Below are 24,777 nucleotides of genomic sequence, written 5' to 3'. Positions count from 1 at the left end.
AAGACCTGCAATATTTCTGTCCTTTGATGGCCTTCAGAGGCACTTGGGCTGTGGGGCTGTATGTAAGAATTTCTAAAACCACACTTATTAAGGACATAGAGAAGAAAATCTAATATACAATTTTAAAAATCTACTGTGCAAAAATAAAGTCTGCCTTTTGTCAGAAACAGAAATCTTGTAAGCCACATTCCCACCCAGAGTGGTGCCACAGGCAGTATCCAAGATTGGCATAGGGTGCCTCTAACAAAATAATGTCTAGGCAGGGAGAAGAGCCAAGCAATAGGGAAGAAGAAAAAAATGAGAATGAAAGAGACAGAGACAGAAGGGGACGGAGGGGAAAGAGAGGTCAGAAGAGGGGAAGTAAAAGATGTTTGACAGGTTTTTCTTGATGTTACAAATCATGTGTTTGGCCTTAATATTAACCATTCCCCCAGTAAAGAAGATATATCTACTTTATGGGTCTTGCTTTTTGCATGATATATTACCCTGTAGAGCCTTCATAGCCTAAACATTCCACCAGGTGCTTTCCATGTTTCCATAACCTGCCACTGGCCTTTTTTGATGTGAAAATAAGTACATTATTGGCTTTATGTGGCCAAACCAAACCACATATAGGGAATTGAGCCGAATATCCAGTGCTTTTTTCCCCCTGAGAGTTAATCTCCTCATGTTTAGGAAATCAAACTCCCCGACATGTTGAGAAGGGTGGGGAGAGTTGAATCAGTACTATTGAGGCATTTGTTTGGTGGTGGTTCTAGCTGTGGGGTGGAATGAGGGAAGGAGATTGTGTAGTTAATGTTTATTATGGCATATACTGTATCCACATATTTCATAAGAGAATTTACTAGAAAGAAATATCTATACCATTATATATGTATTATATAGACCATTATATATAATTAGTCAACAATTCATAGCAGACTGTCTTCTCTTGAGTCAACAGGTTTTCAGTCATTTCTCTTCTTTACATCCTGAAAGATGATAAATAATTTGTCAATGCTGCCTCTATAATGCTTTTCAATTTTGCTTTTGGAGTTTGATACATTAAGGCACCAAAAGAAACAATATGAGTTAAAATAGATATCAGATTTAACTTTGACATTTTCTTCAGTTTCCCACTCAACTGGAAAAAAAATAACATTATACCCTCCTATTCTACTTACCATAACTTCAGTATTTTACATAAATTTTGACTCTTAATCTTGTCTTTAAGCAAAAGGAATGACGGCTCTGCATAAATTGATAGAAGCTGCAAGTGATATTAAAGATGAGTGTGAAACGTGGTGTGAAGGAATTTTAATGATGAGGTTTAATACTTTGACTTATTTTTTTCATCTCACAATTATTTTCCCTAATTGTCTTGTCAGTCTTTCTCCTCTTTCTATTTGTTGATGAGGTGATTGAACACAATTATCCCTCCATTTGTTTTTCTGAGTTCCTTTCACCTTTACCACACTTTATCCCATGCGATTATCATGTATTTTATATTGTTTTTCTAATGGCTTCATTTGTGATTTTTTTTAACCTCTAATTACATTGTAACCTATTTGGTTGCACAGTGGAATTTGCAAAGTAGTTACTCCTGACTCTGCCACTAAAAATATTAATTCAATTCACTGGACATTAGTGTCTTTATAAAATGAAAGGGATTAATTATATTGATTATCTCTAAGATCTCCTTAGAATTTTAGTCCTAAAATTCTAGGACTAACTTTTGTGGTTCGAAAGGCACTATCAAGAAAATGAAAAGACAGAAAGGGCCACATAGACTAGAGACGTCATCAGCCTGAGACCAGAAGAACTGGATGGTGCCTGGCTACCACCAATGACAGCTCTGACAGAGAACATAACAGAGAGTCCCTGATGGAGCAGGAGAAAGGTGGGGTGCAGAACTGAAATTCTAGTAGAAAGACCAGACTTAATGGTCTGACTGAGACTGGAGGAACCCCAGAAGGCATGGCCCCCAGACTCTCTGCCAACCCAGAACTAAAACAATTCCCGAGGCCAACTCTTCAGACAAAGATTGGACTGGACTGTGGGACATAAGATGATACTAGTGAAGAGTGTGCTTCTTAGCTCAAGTAAATACATGAGACTAAATGGGCAGCTTCTGTCTGGAGGTGAGATGAGAAGGCAGAGAGGGTTAGGAGCTGGTTGAATGGACTTGGGAAATCAGGTGGAAAGGAGTGTGCTGTTACAGTATAGGGAGAGCAATAAGGGTCACATAACAATGTATGTATAAATTTTTGTATGAGAGACTAACTTGAATTGTAAACTTTCACTTAAACTACAACAATTAAAAAAAAAAAAAAAGATCTCCCAGGAGCAGAAGCTCAAAGAGACAAGGACTTTCCTCCAGAGTCAACAGAGGGTAAAAGCCTTCCCCTGAAGCTGGCACCCTGAATTCAGACGGCTAGCCTTCTAAACTGTGAGAAAATAAATTTATGTTTGTTAAAGCCAAAAAAAGAAAAAGAAAATGAAAAGACAACCCATAAAATGGGAGAAAATATTTGTAAATCATACATCTGCTAAGGGCCTAATATCCAGAATATATAAGAACTCTTATAGCTCAACAATAAAAACACAAATACAAGCAGTCCCTGGATTAGGAGCAACATCCATTCCTAACTGTGGCTTTAAGTCTTTAAATCGAATTTGTAGGTAAGTCAGAACAGGTGCATGTGGTTCTTATTTAGCCTTACTTTAGTGCAAGAAAAGCCTCGTGGCCTTTTCAATGATTTAAAAACTGCATGTGCAACAAGTGGAAGGTGATCGTGACGAAGAATTTGTTGCCAGTAGGGGTTGATTCAGTTGTTTCAAAATGAGGGCAAATTTATATAACATTAAAGGGCAAGTATGAGTTGTCCGTAAGTCGGAACATTCATAACCCGGGGACTACCTGTAACCCAATTTTTAAAATGGGGAAATGATCTTAATTGACATTTCTCCAAAGAAGATATACAAATATCCCATAAGCACATGAAAAGTTGTTCAACATCATTAGCAAAGAAAATCAAAACCACAATACTACTTCACACCCACTAGGATGGCTCTAATTTAAAAAGGCAGAAAATAACAAGTGTTTCCAAGGATGTGGAGAAATCAGAACCCTCATACAGTGCTAGTGGGAATGTAAAATGGTGCAGTCACTTTAGAAAATGTTTGGCAGCTCCTCAAAATTTAATCATGGAGTTACCATATGAACCTGCAATTCCTCTCCTAGGTATATGCCCAAAATAAATGGATTCTGTGTTCACACAGAAACTTGTACATGAATGTTTATAGTAGCATTATTCATAATAGCCAAAAATTGGAAACAACCCAAATGTCCATCAACTGATGAATGACTAAATAAAATGTAGTATATCCATACAATGGAATTACTAAGCCATAAAAATGAAGTGCTGATAGGATGAAGTACGGATTTATGCTACAGCATGGATAAACCTTGAAAACCTTACGCTGAGTGAAAAAAGCCAGACACAAGAGGCCACATATTGGATGATTCCGTTTTTATGAAATGTCCAGAATAGGCAAATCCACAGAAACAAAGTAGATTAATGGTCGCCAGGGACAGGAGGAGAAAGGAATAGAGAGCAGCTCCTAGTGGGTACAGGGTTTCTTTTTGGAGTGATCAGAATGTTCTGGAATTAGATAGTGATGATGGTTGTACAATCTAACATACTAAAACTCACTGAATTATACAGTTTAAAACAGGAATTTTATAGTATGTGAATTATACCTCAATTTTTAAAAATTCTAGGATGGACCCAACAACGTACCTGCTGAAAGACACAAGGACTCAGAATCTGTACCTGTTTAATAGCCAGGCTCTTTAAGTGAAAAAAAGAAATTATAGGCTAGCCCCGGACATAGGTATCCAAAGTCCTAACCCCAAAGTACTTTCCTGCTATCCAGTGGACCAAGCTATGGAATTCAGCTTATGTCCTAGGACCATCAGCCCGACAGATAAATATCACATCTGTCTACCAACTCTAAGCTACCTAGGATGTGCCCACAAATAAAATAAGGGAAATCAGCTCTTCATCCCATTTAGATAAGGATGACTGGATAATTTGGTGAAGCTAAATTATAATACAAGGTTACTCCCCCGGGATATTTTAGTTCTTTATGTATCTAAAAAAAAAACAAACCAAACCTGTTGTCATTGAGTCAATTCCAACTCATGGTAACCCGTGTGTTGCAGAGTAGAACTGCGCTCCATAGGATTTTTATGGCTGTGACCTTTTGAAAGCAGATCCCCAGGCCTTTCTTTTGAGGTGCCTCTAGAGGGTAGTTTTGAACTGCTAACCTTTCATTTAGTAGCCGAGCACTTAACTGTTTTCACCACCCAGGGACTCCTTCCTTATATATACCACCCTGTTAATTTTGATGATTTCACTCACAGATTATGGAAGCCTAAATTTATATAAACTTGTCCCTCTTCTCTGCCAGCTATTTTAGGGCAGGCATGAAATCTTATAAGCCTTTTTACCCCCCGTACGTGCATTTAATAAGTGTCTGCTGAAGAGATGAATGAATGCATGTATCCATTCATCTAACAATAGTTAGTGTCTACCATGTGCTGTGCACTATTCTAGGTGCTTAGGACAAAAATTTCTCTCCTCATGGAGCTTATTTTCTAGTGAATAGATATACACAATAAACAAGATAATAGCGTGGCAGAGATTTCAGAGAAAAAGCAAGAAAAGAGGCACAGGAAGTGCTGGAATTGGGGCAAAATAATCAAGAAAGGCCTCACTGACGAAGGGCAGGTAAACAAAGACCTAAGGAGGTAAGGAAGAAAGCCATGCAGAAGTCTGGGGAAAGAGCACTCCAGGCAGAGGGAATACCGAGTACAAATGCCCCCACACAACGGCATGCTTGCAGGTTTTGAGGAAGAGCAAAGAAAAGAGGGTAGGAGGAGATAAGGTCATAGAGGTGGGGTACAGGACCCTCACATTCAGTCACATACCAGATACCACATATTCTGCCCCATCTTTTTGATCTCCGTAAAGTCAGAGGGGAATATGACTGTAAGTGATCCTTAAATTGGTATAGTTGAATTAATTCTCATAGAAAACATAGCTATATTCATGTAACTCCCCTACTCAGAAATCACCAGGGATCCCCAGCACTAGTAAAGTTCAAACTCCCTTAGCTTCACAATCGAGATAATCACATGTCTACAGAGACCAGGTAAATGAGTGACATGGGCTTGGTATAAGAGACTAGAAAAAAATGATAGGGACTATGGCAATTAAGAAATCTTAGGTTCCAACCAAAGGAGCAACAATTGTTCTGCCTCTGCCAATTATTGCTAAGCAGGAATATTCTATAGTTTCTGATCTTTTGGTTTTTCACAAGAAATCGTAAATTGATAATTTACCCATGTTTTCACTTATGAAATTCAAAAGGTTTTTAAATGTGTGTTAGCCAAATGAAATGTGTGGGTATCAATTTTGCAATCTCTGTTCTAATAACCAACCCCAACATACCTAACTTCTTATGCCCCCACCATCTCACTTCATGCATCCTATCCTCTAATGTAGCTGAACTGTTTCTTGTCTCCTGATCTCCCAACGTTACTCTACAAGCCTTTGCTCTTCTACTCTAGACTGCCCTTCTGTTAGTGCTACAATGCTACGTGTTAAAATTCTACTTCTCAACAACTCCATCCAACAGGAACTGTCATTATCCCCATTTTAAATCTTGGCAGCCCCTAACATAGTAGGTCCTTAGTAAATATTTGTTGAATTAATTTGTAAATAAAACGTTCCCTTTGTGTTCCTGGCCAGAATGGGAGAGAGTGTACCAAATCTGAGAAGACCAGGTTAAAGTCAAATGATGTTCATAATGAATGAACTCTCAGAGCAGGAATCAGCAACCTCTAGAATTGCGAAGTAGAGCCTGAAGCAATTTCAGGAGCCAACTATATAATTAGCTAAGCCTTGGGGCTCTGCCAGTGGTATTGGGGGTTCAAACCCACACAGACGTGCTTTGGAAGATAGGTCAGGCAATCTGCTTCTGAAAGGTCACAGCCTTGAAAACCCTGTGGAGCAGTTCTACTCTGCACACATGGGGTCCCTATGAGTCTGAATCAACTCGACAGCAGCTAACAACAACAAGCCTTGGGGCTCTTCAGTGGTATTTGTGCTTCGCCATGATGACGACTAATAAAGACACTCGTGTGCCTGAGGATTTACAAACCAATGAGACGTGTCCAATCTTGAATACTCTGGCTTCTGACTAAAACAATCATAATCCTTTAACTGCTCTTTTTAAACTAATCCACTAAAGTCTACAAGCCTATGAGAGTTTGATTTTTTTAACCCCTCTTCCTAGGCTTAAACAATTAATGAAATGATTCTTAATCACCATTCAATCAAGGCAGCTAGGTAAAATGTTTTACTAAGTAACTGTCAACTCACTAATGTTTAATATGAAATACATCAACGTAGAATTTAAAAAAAAAAAAAAAAAACTTCCTCTTCTGTTAAGTCCCAACAGTGTCAAAATATTCAGATTCTGTATCTCACACCCACACATACCCTCAGGGTACTGAATGAACCACGCTGAAAACACAGTTGCTGTAAGACAGGAAGGAGTTTGTGGGTCATTCTTTCCCTGTGCCTGAGCCTGAGCAGTGAATGAGGTCACAGTTGTATGATGGAACAAACCCTTTATTGTATTGTTGATCTGATTGAAGCCCAGAAGTAGTATGTAGCACAGCTTACAGTAGGTAAATAACAGGATTTTGTGGGATTCTATGCTGAATTATTTTTTTAAAATCTATCATCTCTATGAGAGAGTGAAGATTTTTTTTTAGAGTAAGGATTATTTTGAGCCATGAGAATGATTTGACAGCAGCTTTCAAGTGCCTAAATTGTTGAGGCTCTCCAGAGTTCCCAGCTCTGTGGTAGGTTTCCAGATTTTGAGTACATGTAATTGATTTGGTTAGAAACAGCCGCTTTCCAGGCTCTGAGGGGAAGATGTGGGAAAATTGATCAAATTCTAACCAAACATTCAGAGACCTTTTTATTCACAGTATAATAGTATCTGATTATCCATTATTCCTAGTCAGCCACCTAGTTTTCTTGTCAGTGAGCCACATAATACATTCTCCATTTTGTAAAGATAATTGGAGAGATAAGATGTATTAGTCTGGATTCTCTAGAGGAGCAAAACCGGTGAAGCATATATATAAATATATAGAGACAGATTTACTTCAGTGAAATGGCTCACACAATTGCAGGGGCTGGCAAGTCCCAAATCTGTGGGTCCGGTGAAAGGCTGAAGATCTCTGCTGGCTCCTGTGGCTACAGGGGCTGATGAACCCAAAATCTGCAGGTCAGGCAGCAGGCTGGAGGCCTCTGCTGGCTCATGAGGTTGCGGGGGCTAGCAAATCCAAAACCTGCAGCTCAGGCGGTAGGCTGAAGACTTCTGCAGGCTTAGGTCCCAAGGAGGAAGCCCTATGAACCCAGTTATTGGTCTGTAGGCTCTGTTATTCAAACTCTAAGCAAAAAGTAGAAAAGGAGGAATAGGGAGGCCACAGTGGTCAAAGAGTCCATTCAGGAGGGTCTAAAGTAGTGAAATAGCATTGTATCCCATCCCATTCTTTTAAAAAAGAGCAGTGGATTTTTAAGAACTGACGGGGCAGGGATGGGCCTCCCAGAAGGAAACTCTGGGTAAATCTACTTACTACCAGGCAGGTGCACAAGGTATAAACAAGTAGGTAAATATTTTGGAAATGCTATAACATTTTATTCTCTGTCAATTATGACATGGAATGTTCTATTGATTTCATAAATATATTTCATCTTTAAATAGCTTTTCCCACAAATTTATCTGTGTTACATGACATCATTTGTTTTTATATAGAGTCAGAGTAACACTATTTGAAGGGAAACAATGGCAACAAATTTTGCTTAGGGATTTGAGAACAATAAAGGGGCCCTTCCACATGGTCTTCAAACTCGGTGCATACCTCTAACTTAAATTTCCACATATTACCTATCATTCCTAGAGGCCCTGGACTTGAAATTCCAGAGAGCCTTGTGCTGAGCAAGTTGAAAAAGAACATAGAGAAATTAATCTGAGTTGAGTTTATTTAATCCTTAACTGTGTCTTCTGAATTACAGACAGAGTCACTGGCCACATGGCAGCTTCTGACATTAAATCAAAACTTAAGCTGAATCCTCTAACAAAAGTACCCATCTCCTATGGCAAGAGGTAGGAAATGCATGTATTATGGTAATAAATATATTAAGACAATGAATTATTAGAATGATGAATATGTGCTCTTCAGATATCTATTCTGTAATAAATCTAGTTGTGAAATATTTAAGAATTGAAGATCAAGATTTTTATAAAAAGATGTATATACCCTTTTTGGAGAAACAAAGTGTTCTCCTTCCTGTTCTCCCAAGTCTAGGGTACAGAATACCCTAGACTGCTCAGAAAGTTGTCCGTTGTAAACTGAGATATTTTGAGTGTCAGTTTAAAGGAGAATACATTTAGATCATAAAGAAGACCTAAACCTCTAAACAAGTCAGAGCATAGAGAAAGGATCTATAGCTCAAATATGGCCAGAAAGATGAAATCATGTAACTTGACCATGACTGACCCTGGACTAAAATTAGAAGAGGGGTTTGCCTGTGACATTAACCATAGCTTTTTCTCAGTCTGCTAACAACAAATTCCAATAAACAGCCACTAATGACTGGAAATGAGACCCCAATCTATATTTTATCAGATCATAAGAAGAAAAGCCTCTCTCCTCTCCCACAGTTATCTATTTTCTTTGCCACTTTGAGAGTATTCTCCTAGTGTCCTTGACTGTACCTCTGCTAAAGGAATACATTACAAACCTTTTTAGAAAGAAGAAGGCAAGATACCCTTCTAGCAGCTAAATCCTTTGATCTCATTGTTCCCTTTTCCTGCATTACAAGCTCTTTTTTTTTTTTTTCAGTTCCAAACACTACAGTTTATTACACATAAAGTCATGAATCTCAATATGTAAATGTGGGCATTTTACAAGCTATCTACTGAAGCAGTGAGTTCCTTGTCACTGAAAGTAGTCAAGCAAAGACTAGATAATACCACATGTAGAGGGAAATTCTACATTAGATGAGAAGCTGGACGTTTCATTCCAAGTCTAAGGTTCTTGATCCTTTGAAATATTGTCGAATAAAGACTTTTTCCAATGTTCAAACCAGGATAAGGTTTGAACTTCTACCACGTGTATCCTTCTTTTAATGTAGCTAATGGAGGCTTTATACCACCTGGCCTACTTTCCTCTTGTTTCTGGAAAACTTCATATTTCTCCATCTACTGCATCTTTTACATCATGCCAAAGAAATTTGTTTATATTTAGAAATGCTACAAATATAAAATAACCTACCTGAGCAAGGACAAACCTGAGTTTTCATAAAGGCAAATAGGTGATAAAAAGGAAACACCAAAAGAAACCAATGTTAATAAAAGCTAAGAAAATAAGACTAATTAGATTAAAACTCGGTGTTGAAAAAATTGAGAACAATGCATTTTGTGAGCTTATCGCCTCCTTTTTTTCCCAGATCCCTCTTTGAAAAGGAATTTGACAGCCCCATAAAACAAAACAGGACTAATGAGGCACAGCAGTCCAGGGACAAGGACTAGAAGGGGCAGAAGGGGACAGGAAAGCTGGCGATAGGGAACCCAAGGTTGAGTAAGGACAGTGTTGACGTGTAGTGGGGTTGTTAACCATTGTCATAGGGCAACATGTGTACTGTTTAATGAGAAACTATTTTGTTCTGTAAACCTTCATCTAAAGTGAGAATAGCAGCACAACTGGAAGAACATAATCGACGTCACTGAACTGTGCGTGTAGAAATTTTTGAAATGGTGTATCTTTGGCTATGTATATTTTCACCAAAAAGAAAAAAAAGGTCAAGAAGGGAGAGTGTTGACATGTCGTGGGGTTGTTAACCAATGTCATAAAACAATATGTGTACTGACTATTTAATGAGAAACTATTTGTTCTGTAAACCTTCACCTAAAGTACAATTAAAAAAAAAGAAGATGGATTTGAATCTACTAGATACTGTAAAAGATACTAAATTCATAAGCTTTAATACTTTTTTGTTTTACTACAGTGCAGAGTATTTCTTCTAGTTTCAATTTTTTTAACTGCTTCGTGTAAAACCACGAAAACTAAAAGATGGTATATTTCTTAAAACTTTCAGTTCTACTAGCATCAAAACTGAAGGTATTTTACATAAAATAAATTTATAAAATTTTGATTATTATTTGTATAAATTTGCTTTTAAATCACCATATTATAAGCAAAAACCGTTTCCATTTTTTATGTGGTGCAAGCAGTTAGACACTCAACTACTAACTGAAAGGCTGACCGTTAGAAGCCACCCAGAGGTACCTTGGAAGATAGGCCTGGTAATCTGCTTTCGAAAGGTCTCAGCCATGAAAACCCTATGATGCAGTTCTACTCTGCACGCATGGGGTCGCCATGAGTCACCATCGACTCAATGGCAACTAACAATGACAAAACATAAACTAATGAATTACTGCAGATCTATATAACCAAAAACCAAACCTGTTGCCGTCGAGTGGATTCCGACACATACCGACCCTATAGCACAGAGTAGAACTCCCCCATAGGGTTTCCAAGGAGTGGCTGGTGGTTTTAAACTGCTGACATTTGGTTAGCAGCCAAGCTCTTAACCACTTCACCACCAGGGCTCCATTAGGGATACCTTATATTGATCTGGTGGTGCAGTGATTAAGATCTCGCCTGCTAACCAAAGTGTCGGCAGTTCGAATCCACCAGCCACTTCCTTGGAAACCCTATGGAGCAGTTCTCTATTCTGTCCTACTGGATCGCTATGAGTCAGAATCAACTCGACAGCAACAGGTTTGGTTTTGTTTTAAAGTATTAATATTTTCCCACTTTTTTCCAGATTTTAATTTCCTGAGGAAATGAAAAGTCACCCACGATTGCAAACTTTCTAGCAGTTCCTTCTCTCTCTTTCCTTTTCTCTCTCCTCCCACCTCTCCTCCCCGCCCCCCCTTCTCTCTCCTTTCTCCCTCCCTCCTTTTCTCCGTCTTCCCTTTCCTGTCTCCCCCAGCCCCTCTCTCTTACGCTGGTAGAAATAACAATTCGGCAATATATGTTTTAAAATCTTAAAATAATCATGGATACAAAGGTTTCTCTGTAAGGATATTCACCACACATTATTTATACTATTTAGAAATTTGAAACAACTTATATTTCTAACAAAAGGAATTAGCATAAGCCTTACAGACTGGAGCTTGGAGTCAGACAAACCTGGGTTTGAATCCCAAGTCTTCCATTTACTATCTCTGTGACCTGGCACAAATTATTTAATCCATCTGAGCCTCTTTTGTAAAATGATGGAAATCAGATGGCTTGTTTTTTTTGAAAAGAGTGTGTACAAACATAGGGCTAACCTCAGTAGCCAACATTTTCTCACTGTCCGTCCTGTAGCTACTGGCAAGTGACAGTGACAGGTGCCTTAGATGTCTCTAGATATAGTGTGTCTCTAGATATACTATGGTGCTTACAGCCATTCCAGTCAGCAAAAAGTGACTATTTGCTGGTTCCATATATTTGTTGAATCTTTTCATGTCTCTATCAGGGATAGAGATTCACCAGGATTTCTCCAAAACCAAACGCAGCACAAAGAAAAGAAGTTGAATGCTTCACAAATGGAAGGTAATGAGACTCATCCCCAAAATTAATGCTTTTTGAGCAATTCCTTACTTTCTGGCACTACAAAATGCTCTAGACTTTTATCAAGACTACCTTTTATCAAGGAAAGATGTTAAATAACCTTTCACACAATCATAGGGCAGGTATCATTACCTTTGTAGGATTAATCACTCTCTTACAGGTAGAAATGCTGACATTAAATGTAACATGAAATTACTATTTGAGATATACTTTATTTGAGTTTATTTCTTCATTCACTAATTTTAAAAAACACATATGTTTGATTTTGGCTCCAGTTAGTACCTTGAATATTTCTTTGGAAAAACCTCAGGTCTGTATCAAACATACATATAATTTGAGTCTGACTTGGTGTATTAGTTTTCTATATTTGCTGTAACAAATTACTGCAAACTTCGTGGCTTAAAACAACACAAAATTATTATCACTCAGTCTGTAGGTCAGAAGTCCCAGTGGGCTCAGGTGATTCCTCTTCTCTGGTCTTACAAGGCTGAAATCAAGGTGTCAGCTGGCATGGGCTCTTTCCTGAAGGCTCTGGGGGAAATCTGCTCTAAGCTCATTCTGCTGTTGGCAGAATTCATTTCCTTGAAGTCCCCAACTCCTTGTTGATTGTAAACCAGGAACCTCTCTCAGCCCCTTAAGGCCACCTGTGTTCCATGTCACGTTGCCCCTCCATCTTCAAACAAGCAGTGGTGAGTTGAATCCTTCTCATGCTTCACATCCCTCTGATCTCTCCTTCTGCCGCATCCCTCTTGCTTCCAACTGGAAAAAGTTCTCTGTGTTTAAGGGTTCATGTGATTAGATTGGGCCACTCAGATAATCCATGATAATCTCTTCATTTTAATTATGTTGTTGTTGTTATTGTTGTTAGGTGCTGTCAAGTCAGTTCTGACTCATAGCGACCCCACACACATTAGAATGAAACTCTGCCTGGTCCTGTGCTATCCTTACAAACGTTGCTATGTTGGAGCCCATCATTGCAGCCACTGTGTCAGTTCATCTCATTGAGGGTCTTTCTCTTTTTTGCTGATCTTCTGCTTTACCAAGCATGATGTCCTCCAGGGACTGGTCTCTCCTGATAATAGGTCCAAAGTACATGAGATTAAGTCTAGCCATCCTCGCTTCTAAGGAGCATTCTGGCTGTACTTATTCCAAGACAGATTTGTTCTTCTGGCAGTCCATGGTATATTCAATATTCTTCGCCAACACTATAATTCAGATGCGTCAGTTCTTCTTCGGTCTTCCTTATTCATTGTCCAGCTTTTGCATGCATATGAAGCAATTGAAAATACCATGGCTTGGGTCAGGCACACCTTAGTCCTCAGGAGTGACATCTTCGCTTTTCAACACTTTAAAGACATCTTTTGCAGCAGATTTGCCTAGTGCAATACGTCATAATTCAAAGGCATGGATTCTTCTTCGGTCTTCCTTATTCATTGTCCAGCTTTCACATGCGTATGAGGTGATTGAAAATACCATGACATGGGTCAGGCGCACCTTGGCTCTCAAAGTGACATCTCTGCTTTTTAACATTTTTAAGAGGTCTTTTGCAGCAGATTTGCCTAGTGCAATACATCATTTGATTTCTTGATTGCTGCTTCCATGGGAGTTGATTGTGGATCCAAGTAAAATGAAATCCTTGACAGCTTCAATGTTTTCTCTGTTTATCATGATGTTGCTTATTGGTCCATTTGTGAGGATTTTTGTTTTCTTTATGTCAAGGTATAATCCATACTGAAGGCTGTAGTCTTTGATCTTCGTCAGTGCTTCAAATCGTCTTTGCTTTCAGCAAGCAAGATTGTGTCATCTGCGTATTGCAGGTTGCTAATAAGTCTTCCTCCAATCCTGATGCCGCGTTCTTCTGCTTATAGTCCAGCTTCTCAGATCATTTGCTCAGCATACAGATTCAATAAGTATAGTGAAAGGATACAACGCTGACACACGCCTTTCCTGATTTTAAACCACGCAGCATCCCCTTGTTCTGTGCAAATGACTGCCACTTGATCTATGTACAGGTTCCTCATGAGCACATTTAAGTGTTCTGGGATTCCCATTCTTCAAAATGTTATCCATAATTTGTTATGATCCATATAGTCAAATGCCTTTGCATAGTCAATAAAACACAAGTAAACATCTTTCTGGTATTCTCTGCTTTCAGCCAAGATTCAACTGTCATCAATAGCTGATATCTCTCGTTCCACATCCTCTTCTGAATCTAGCTTGAATTTCTGTCAGTTCCATGTCGAGGTACTACTGTAACCATTTTTTAATTATTCTCAGCACAAATTTACTTATGTGTGATATTAATGATATTGTTTGATAATTTCTGCATTCTGTTGGATCACCTTTCTTTCGAATGGGCACGTATATGGCTCTCTTCCAGTCAGTTGGCCAGGTAGCTGTCTTCCAAATTTCTTGGCATAGACGAATGAGCCTTTCTAGTGTTGCATCCGTTTGTTGAAATGTCTCAATTGGTATTCTGTCAATTCCTTAATTATGCTATCTGCAAAATTCCTTTTGCCATGCAACATAGTATCTTCACAGGTTCCAGGGATTAAGGTGTGGACATCTTTACAAGGCCATTCTGCATACTACATTTGGTTTTCCACCAATTTGTTTATTCCAGTTCAATTCCTATGGAAGGACACTGTCCTTTATAAGAAATGTCTCATTTTTCTCTCAACGCTTTTTCAGAACATGATCTCCTATCAACTGTATCGTCTGCCCTAGTTCCATTAGCACGTGTAGTCTTCTTTAATGACGGTCCTGACTAATCGCTAACTTAATTCCATTTCCCCAGCCTTCCAAGATGCCTACAACTTCTTTAACAAGGATAAAACTGGCTGTATTGATTTACATGGAATGATGTGCACTTTAGCTAAGTTGGGAATGAATCTAACCAAGCATGATGTCTATAATGAATTGAGATGTGCTGATATTGACCGTGAGTACTTTGATTTCTCATTTTTATCAAAGAAGTTTTTGTCAATGTATATTTTTCTGTTAGTGACTTATAAATATGAGAAATAAACCTCACTTATTATTTTCCAGAAATATATGTATATGTTTCCCTTTAAGGATATCAGTGAGGTTTATGTGTATAAGTTATGAAAACAAATTAATGCTAGAAAATGAACTATTCTTTGAAAACTCCTCTGTGAAACTAAGAAAGACTATCACATTTCACTTTAACATTCATGCTACCTGTCATGATGTACATTTTGGACCGTGCCTTGAAAAAACAGATACAAAGGCACTGACAATTTCAAAAATGACAAGTTAAAAAAAACTCAAGCCCTTCGTTTCTGTTTGACTCATAATGCTACAAATCTTCCTTCCAACATTAGGGCCTACCTATATTGAATTTTAAACGCCACAGCATTTTTGCTGGTATTTTTAAAGCATATAGATAATGTTTTTACGAATGTACTGATTAGTAGCTCAAGCTGACATGCTATGTGAAATATATAATCAGCATATTATCCTCTCACCTGTCCCCACCCAATTGCCAGTGCCACATTTAGTCAGTATCAGTTGCACATGTGATTCAGTGTCACCGTTAATTAAGGTGTCACCTGTTGCCACTAACTGCCCAATCTTTCTATACTTTCATCGACACATACACACACACATATCCACACTCCTCTAATAGCATTCAGTATCCTTTAATTTTAACAAAAATGGGGTACAACTTGGGGAGGTTACAATAGGAATGATGGGGTGGTATCGAGTGGGACAGCAGGGGTGGATTCTTTGCAAAAACAGCAGGTCTCCAGGAAAGGTGGGGTGGGCAGGATTGGAGTGGCTGAGAGCGCTGTGACTTGACATTTACACCACACCATTGCTTCTGTTGGCTGTAGGTGACTAGTATGTGCTAAGACCACTTTGAGAAGAGTAGTACTTCCCTGAGCAAACTTCCAGCCCAAAAATGCTCTGATTTTAAGTATTAAAGGGCCTAAGGTGTTTTAATTTTTATATTTAGCATACCTATTTTGATCATTAAAATGTATCTTATCCTTGTTCTGAGCCTTAGATTTTTGTTGCAGGAGATGGGAAGGTGAACTTCTCAGATTTTATAAAGGTGCTCACAGATAAGAATCGCTTCCTCAAGGCTGTGGGTGAGTAGAGTTGCTACTGAATGGATGGCAGGTCGATAGTTTCAGTTTACTGCACAGTAAGCATTATTAACGGAGCCCTCCAGTGAGGAGACAAATCATGAAGGTGTAGTCTGGGCAGTGATTCACCTCTGTACTGCTTCTGCAAAAAAATATGTGCTAAGTAAGTTTATGCAGGCAGTTTTAGAATTTTAACTTAAATGTATCAATCAGTCAGTGGAGTTGTCTAAAGTCTTTCAGCTCTTTGGTCTCCAGTGAGAACACTCAGGGAGTGACTGGCCTAGAAATATTTGGTCTCTTTTATAGTGTTTGAGTTCTTTACCAAGTGTTGTATTACTTTGGGAGGTATTCCTTTTACAAAAGAAAAAGTATTTTTTAGAAAAAGAAAAATGCTATCTCTCATGCAGATTTGGGATGTAGATAATTCATTGGTCATGAAAAATACTTTTTTCACCCTGATAAAGCCTCCCCCCTCAGTGCCAGAGCTGGAGAGTCTACTGTAGGTTAAAGAGCATGTTCTCACACACAATTATAAATGATGCTTAGGTGTACTTGAAATATTGTTATTAGTACTATAATGGTTTGCTTATATACCATTAGTACTATAATGGTAGGCTGCTTTGAAAAATCTAACCACTCTCCATATAATGTTTTCTGGGATAAATACATTCCAAATTCCAAATACCATGTAAAGTTTTGAAAACACACCCATTAATACCCTATGAACTGTCCTTAGGGTAAACAGAAGTAACTGCTTGCAAGTACCACTATAGCAATGGGGGTTTGTCTGCAAACCTGAGATATGTTTATCAACAGTTCCCTTACTTGGAAGAACAGGACAATAGTCCTTAACACATAATACATGTTTATGTTAAAAAGTATTGTTAAATTTACCTTGAAGTCATTGAACTAGAAGTATTTTTTACATTCCATGATTATTTTATCTGCTCAATAAATCAAAATGACCTTTCTACCAAGTAGAGCAGATCATGAATGTTTTATTATAATTTTCTAGTCTCTGACTTGGTAATAATATTGTAAACACTCAATAAAAAGACAGCTTATTACTTTTTTGATAGATGGTTTGTTTAGAAAGCATTTTGAAATATTTTTTCCTCCATAGTTCCAGAAAAGGAGACCTGTGTAGATGTAGCTAGCAGCCCAGGGATCCTGTTGTTTGAAATCCTATCAAAGCTTGTAGAGACTTCAGCCTTACCCAGAAAAGCTATAATGGAAATAGTAAGGTAAGAGACAAAAACAGCCTTCTCAGATACACTTATGAGGATATTAACAAGGCACCTCTCACTAACATCCTACATGTGATGGTTAAGGTTATGTATCAACAAGTCTGGGCCATGATTCTCAGTGGTTTGGCAGATACGTAATGATGTAGTTTGGCAGTTATGTAATGATATAATTTGGCAGTTATGTAATAATGTTGTCATCCTCCATGATGTGATCTGATGTGATCAGCCAATCAGTTGTAAGGAGAGTTTCCTTGGGGGTGTGGCCTGCATCCAATATATATGGACATTCTGGCAAAGCTTAGGTACTCGCTCTGGATCCTGCATCTGGCTCGTCATGATCTGACTTCCAGTTCTTGGGACTTGAGCCAGCAGCCTGTCATCTGACCTGCTGATTCTGGGATTTGCCGGCTTCTGCAGTCCAGTGAGCCAGCAGTCTGTCATCTGACCTGCCAACTCTGGGATTCATCAGCTTCCACGGCCCTGTGGGCCAACAGCCTATCATCTGACCTGCCGATCTTGGGTTTGTCAGCCCCTACATCTATGTGAATCAGGAGAAGCCTCCAGCCCGACACCTGACCCATGGATTTGGGACTTGCCAGCCTCCACAGCTGCATGAGCCATTTCCTCTAGAGAACCCAGCCTAAGACACTATTCAACAGGGTCTGGTCTAAGACAGAGGAGAAGGTGTCCAGGCAAATGCTCCCATGCCCAGGGCTTCTAGCCAGTTCAAAAGGATTCAGTTATGGCCTATGGAAACATGTGCAGTATACGAGTTGCATAGCAACCAAATCTCTTGTGCGTGGGCTTTTGACCTGAGTAGGAAACAGGCAGCAGTGCCCTGCTCAAAGACAGCAGCCAACCACACTGCCTTGAATGAGTGTCACTCTCCACCAAAAAAACCAAACCTATTGCCATTGAGTGGATTCCAACTCATAGTCTCCCACATCAAGCTCCTGAAATTTTCCTGACGTGGGAGATTGGATTATTGGCAGGACAGTGGAGAGTGACACACATTCAGAGTAGCGTGGTTAGCCGCCATCTTTGAGCAGTGCACCGCTGCCTATTTCCTATTCTGGTCAAAAGCCAATGCACAAGAGATCTGATTGCTGTGCAACACATACACTGCCTTGTTTCTATAGGCCATGAATGAACTATGTGAACCAGTTAAAGCCCTGCCCATGCCACCACATGAGACCATATTCCTTCGTCTCCACAGGGCTACCCAGCTCTGAAATTGCAAGGCTGACTTCAGTTTATCTCAGGGTTCCACTGAGGTCCTAAGACAGCCAAGAAAGTTCAGCCTCTCCTACCCCAGGCCAGAGAATCCCAAAGGAATGAGATTTTTCCAGGGATGATACCGGGTGGACTTGCAAATCTAGTTTGGAATAGAAGACACTCCCATTCACGCTGGAACTGCAGAGGCTCTTAATAGGTCCTTTGACTCTGGGAAAAGGTACAGCAAGTTCAGACCTTCCCAAGTAGCCTTTAGACTATAGAAGAACCAGAATTAGACCTAACAATAGAGAATAAGGAAACATTCTCACACCAAAATGTGTTTATTCCAGAAAATATCATTAAAGATAAATTTCCTCAAACATATCAAAATTCATCTAGTTTTATCATTGTATTATGTAAATTAAACAAATGTTGCTATTTTCAATCTTTTCAATTCATATTCTTTCAAAGCATGCTGATATCCCACTTAGACTTAAAAATATAGAATACCAACAATAACATAAAAATATCCTTTCCTCAAAAAAATAAAAATAGAACTGCCATATGACCCAGGAATTCCACTCCTAGGTATATACCCAAAATACTTGAAAGCAGAGACTCAAATAGGGACTTGTACACCAACGTTCATTGCAGCACTATTCACAATACCCAAAAGGCGGAAACAACCTAAATGTCCATCAACAGATGAGTAGATAAACAAAATGTGGTACCTACAAACAATGGACTTCTACTAGGAAGAATGAAGTCTTGATACATGCTACAATATGGATGGAGCTGGAAGACGTTATGCTGATTGAAATAAATCGATCACAAAAGGACAAATATTATATGGCCTCACTTATATAAAAAGACAAAAGACAAATGTATAGAGAACAAAGTTTATTAGTGGTTACCGAGGGCAGGAGAGAGGGAGAAAGGGGAGGTTAACAATGATGGAAATATTACATTGATTAAGGGTGGGGTTGCACAGCCAATTATTGTAATTGGTGTCAATAAGTTGTACACCTGTAAAAAGCCAAATTGGCAAAAGTTGGTGTGATAGATGTATTTACGACAATGACAAAAAAGAGTAGCTGCTGAGGCTGATTATGTACAACCAAAGACCTCATGAGATTTAGTTTCTTAGTATGGAGGTTTAGGGTCATGGTTTCATGGGACATTCCAGTTAATTGGCCTAATAATGTGTTTAGTGCCTCTGTTCTACCTCCTAATTCAATGGGTAGTGCCTGGGGTCTTAACGCTTGCAAGCGGCCATCCAGGGCACAGTAATTGGTCTCTATTTGCCTGGAACAACAGAGGAAGAAGGAGAGTCAGGAATAGGAGGAGGATATGGAATGTGTGGCTAATTGCCTCCATGAACAACTGCCTCTTTTGCCATGAGACCAGAAGAACTAGATGGTGCCCAGCTACCACTTCTGAACATTTTGATCAAAGATTCCATAGAAGAATCCTAATCACAGGGAGAAAATGCAGAACAAAATTTCAAATTCTCATGGACTCCAGACTTCCTGGATCCATGAAGGTTGGATGAACCCCTGTAACGATTGCCCTGACATAATCTTTAAACCTTAAACCAAAAACATCTCATGAAGTCTTCTTAAAATCAAACAAAAATTTAGTTTAACTAGTAAAAAAATGTCTGCCTTGAGTATTATGCTCCTTTAAAAACTATGTATTTGAGATCATATTGTCAACAACAACTTGAAAGATTGGATAGGAACCTTAGGGAGCAGTGAATTTGTTAATGGGGGAGGAACAACTCAGAAAAGGAGGGTGAGAATGGTTACACAACTCAAAGAACATAATGTCACTAAATGATACATGTAGAAACTGTTGAATTGGTGTATGTTTTGCTGTGTATATTTTCAACATCAACAACAAAATAAAATTATATTTAAAAAATGACAAGCTCCTTAAGGGCAGGCATACCATCTTGTTTATCATAGGGTGTAGCGTGAGGTTAAACGTTCAATAAATGCTTTCTGGGTCAATGAAAGAAAAGAAAGAAAACCCTATGGAGCAGTTCTACTCTGCACACATGGGGTCACCATGAGTTGGATCCCACGGCAGCTAACAATAACAACATATAGATGTTAATGAGAGAACTACTTGAGAAATCAAAGAGTTGGAGGCAGTAAAAAATAAAAATATCCTTCTGCTCCTCAGTAGATAGTCTCTTCATATGATCCTACTACACAAAATTCTATTCTTCATTCTAATTCAAAGACATTTATTAAATGCTTGCAAATTTGGCACATTTTTTAACATCTCAGCCTCAGTTTTCTCATCTGTAATATGGAGATAAAAAGATCTACCTTATAGGGAAATTTTGGGTATTATATGTGATAATGTATGTGAAGTACTTAGAACATCATAAGAATATTATGTAAATGTTAGCCATTATTAGTATGTGGAAGTAACTAGAATAAGAATAGAATATACATATTATCTAATTTAATCCTCACCTCCCTAATGGATATGTACTATTATCACCCCCATTTTACAGATGAAAAAAACTATAGCACAAGTGAGCTAAGTAACTTGCTCAAGGGGTAGAGGTGCCTAGATGTTAGCACAAACAGTCTGATTCCCATGCTCTTATCTACCTCTTTGGTGGAGCAGTGGTTAAGAGCTCGGCTGCGTTATGGCCACCTGATCTTTGACAAAGCCCCAAAGTCCATTAAATGGGGAAAAGAGAGTCTTTTTTAACAAATGGTGCTGACAAAACTGAATATCCATCTGTAAAAAAAATGAAACAGGACCCACACCTCACACCATACACAAAAACTAACTCAAAATGGATCAAATACCTAAATATAAAACCAAAAACTATAAAGATCATGGAAGAAAAAATAGTCAACACTAGGGGCCCTAATATATGGCATAAACAGGATATAAACCATAATCAACAATATACAAACACCAGAAGATGAGCTAGATAACTTGGATTTTCTAAAAATTAAACACTTATGCTCATCAAAAGACTTCACCCAAAGAGTAAAAAGAGAAACTACAGACTGGGAAAAAATTTTTTTAGCTATGACATATCCGACAAAGGTCTATTCTCTAAAATCTGTAGGAAAATCCAGCACCTCTACAATAAAAAGACAAATAATCCAATTAAAAAATGAGCAAAGGATATGAACAGACACTTCACCAAAGAAGACATTCAGGCGGCTAACAGACACATGAGGAATTGTTCATGATCACTAGCCATTAGAGAAATGCAAATCAAAACTACATTGAGATACCATCTTACCCAACATTACTGGCACAAATCCAGAAAAACAGAAAATAACAAATGTTGGAGAGATTGCAGAGAGATTGGAACTCATATGCACTGCTGCTGGGAATGTAAAATGATACAACCACTTTGGAAAACAAGATATGGCGCTTCCTTAAAAAGCTAGAAATAGAAATACCACATGATCCAGCAATCCCACTTCTAGGAATATATCCTAGAGAAATAAGAGCCGTCACACGAATAGACATATACACACATATATTCATTGCAGCATTATTCACAATAGCAAAAAGATGGAAACAATTCTAAGTGCCCATTAGCAGATGAATGAATAAACAAACGATGGTACATACACACAATGGAATACTATGCAACGATAAAGAACAATGATGAATCTGCGAAACATCTCACAACGTGGATGAATCTGGAGGACATTATGCTGAGTGAAATAAGTCAATCACAAAAGGACAAATACTGTATGAGACCACTATTATAAAAATTCATGAAAATGTTTCCACACAGAAAGAAACAATCTTTGATGGTTATGGGGGTAAAGGGGAAGGGAAAAATACTAAGTAGATGGTAGATAAATGGTAACTCTGGTGAAGGGTAAAACAGTACACAATACTGGGGAAGTCAGCACAACTTGACCAGGGCAAAATCATAGAAGCTTCACAGACACATCCAAATGCCCTGAGGGACCGAGCTACTGGGCTGAGGATTGGGGACCATGGTCTGGGGGATATCTAGCTCAACTAGCATAATACAGTCTATAAAGAAAATGTTCTACATCCGACTGTGATGAGTAGCGACTGTGGTCTTAAAAGCCTATGAGCAGCCATCTAAGATACATCTACTGGTCCCATCCCAGCTAGAGAAAAGGAGAATGAAGAAAACCAAAGACACAAGGGAAAAATTAGTCCAAAGGACTAATGGACCACAACCACTATAACCTCTACCAAACTGAGCCCAGAACAACTAGCAGTTACCGCTACCAACTGCTCTGGCAGGGATCACAATAGAGGATCCTGGACAGAGCAGGAGAAAAAATTAGAACAAAATTCAAATTCACACACACACATACAAAACAGACCAGGCTTACTAGTCTGACAGAAACTGGAGAAACCCCAAGAGTATGGCCCCCGGACACCCTTTTAACCCAGTACTGAAATCACATCGAGGTTCACCCTTCAGTCAAGACTAGATAGGTCTATAGGGCCAACAATGACACATATGAGGAACGTGCTTTGTAATTCATTCACGTTTACGAGACTAATGGACACACCAGCCCAAAAGCAAAGACAAGAAAGCAGGAAGGGAGAGGAAAAATGGATGAATGGAAACAGGGAACCCGGGGTGAAGGGGAGAGTGTTGACACATCGCAGAGTTGGCAACCAGTGTCACAAAACAGTTTATGTATTAACTGTTTAATGAGAAAACTAATTTGAAATGTAAACTTTGCACAATAAAAAGGAAAAAAAAAAAAGAGCTCGGCTACTAACCAAAAGGTCAGCGGTTCAAATCCACCAGCCGCTCCTGAGAAACCCTATGGGGCAGTTCTACTCTGTCCTGTTGGGTCACTATGAGTCAGAATTGACTCGACAGCAACGGGTTTGTTTTTTGTTTTTGGCCCTGACCCACCCATACCACAGTCTCCTTCAACACTCCCTATGTCTAGCTGACATCTTGACTCCTACAGCAGCCAAATGATCTTTTTAAAACATTAAGTCAAATCATGTCACATCTCTGCTCAAAACCCCCAAAAGCCTCCCATTTCCCTCTAAGTAAAAACCAAAGTCTCTATGATGACTTGTTGGGCCCTCTACATGGCCTGCACTCCTCTTTGACCTCTTTGACTTCATCTTCTGTTACACTGCCCTAGCCATGCTGGCCTCCTTGCTGTTCCTGAAATTCATCACACGTGCTCCCACCTCCAGGCCTTTGCACTTGCTATTCCCTCCATCTGGAGTGTCATCCCCCAGATATACTCATGATTTGCCCTTTCACCATCTTCATTGTTCAAATGTCATCTTCTCAGTAATGCTTTCTCTGACTCCCCTATTTAAAATTGCAACCCTCCTATCACTCCATTTCCCCTTTTCTGCTTTATTTTTCTTCATATTATCACTTTCTAATTATTGTTGTTAGATGCCGTGGAGTCACTTCTGACTCACAGAGACCTTGTGTACAACAGAACAAAACACTGCCAAGTCCTGCACCATCCTCACAATCGTTGTTATGCTTGAGCCCATTGTTGCAGCCGTTGTGTCAATCAATTTCATTGAGGGTCTTCCGCTTTTTCACTCACCCTCTACTTTACCAAGCATGATGTCTTTCTCCAGGGACTGGTCCCTCCTGATATGTCCAAAGTATGTGAGACAAAGTCTCGCCATCCTTGCTTCTAAGGAGCATTCTGGCTGTACGTCTTCCAAGACAGATTTGTTTGTTCTTCTGTCACTCTATAGCATATTCAATGTTCTTCACCAACACCGTAATTCAAAGGCGTCAATTCTTCTTCAGTCTTCCTTATTCATTGTCCAGCTTTTCCATGCATATGAGGCAACTGAAAATACCATGGCTTGGGTCAGGCCCACGTTAGTCATCAAAGTGACATCTTTGCTTCTCAACACTTTAAAAAGGTCTTTAAGCCGATTTTCTCAGTGCAATGCGTCATTTGATTTCTTGACTGCTGCTTCCACGGGTGTTGATTATGGATCCAAGTAAAATGAAATCCTTGACAACTTCAATCTTTTCTCCATTTATCATGATGTTGCTTATTGGTCCATTTGTCACGATTTTTGTTTTCTTTATGTCGAGCTGTAATCCATACTGAAGGCTGTGATCTTTGATCTTCATCAGTAAGTGTTTCAAGTCCTCTTTGCTTTCAGCAAGCAAGACTGTGTCATCTGCATATTGCAGGTTGCTAATAAGTCTCCCTCCAATCCTGATGCTGCATTCTTCTGCTTATAGTCCAGCTTTTTGGATTATTTAATCAGCATACAGATTGAATAAATATGAAAGGATACAACCCTGACGCACACCTTTCCTGATTTTAAACCACGCAGCATCCCCTTGTTCTGTTCGAATGACTGCCTCTTGGTCTATGTACAGGTTCCTCATGAGCACAATTAAGTGTTCTGGAATTCCCATTCTTTGCAATGTTATCCATAATTTGTTATGATCCAC

General features: G+C 39.0%; 1 protein-coding gene across 2 annotated transcripts in view; it reads left to right on the top strand.

Annotated features, from left to right (window-relative positions):
• EFCAB3 (EF-hand calcium binding domain 3) overlaps positions 1-24,777 on the top strand; it is a 36,363-nt gene that overhangs the window by 3,735 nt on the left and 7,851 nt on the right. The window contains exons 1-6 of one of the 2 annotated variants that reach the window (XM_004374243.2): positions 6,599-6,742; positions 8,142-8,232; positions 11,658-11,734; positions 14,550-14,693; positions 15,796-15,867; positions 16,988-17,108. In XM_004374243.2, coding sequence (XP_004374300.1) covers positions 8,159-8,232; positions 11,658-11,734; positions 14,550-14,693; positions 15,796-15,867; positions 16,988-17,108 — 488 coding nt within the window. In that variant the 5' untranslated portion in view covers positions 6,599-6,742; positions 8,142-8,158. Of the gene's footprint in view, positions 1-6,598; positions 6,743-8,141; positions 8,233-11,657; positions 11,735-14,549; positions 14,694-15,795; positions 15,868-16,987; positions 17,109-24,777 lie in introns of those variants that run through there. The other variant, XM_023729143.1, reaches the window with a different exon arrangement.

Source organism: Trichechus manatus, unplaced genomic scaffold, assembly GCF_000243295.1.
Source record: "Trichechus manatus latirostris isolate Lorelei unplaced genomic scaffold, TriManLat1.0 scaffold00028, whole genome shotgun sequence".
NCBI lineage: Eukaryota > Metazoa > Chordata > Mammalia > Sirenia > Trichechidae > Trichechus > Trichechus manatus.
This window is presented reverse-complemented; position numbering and strand designations above follow the sequence as displayed.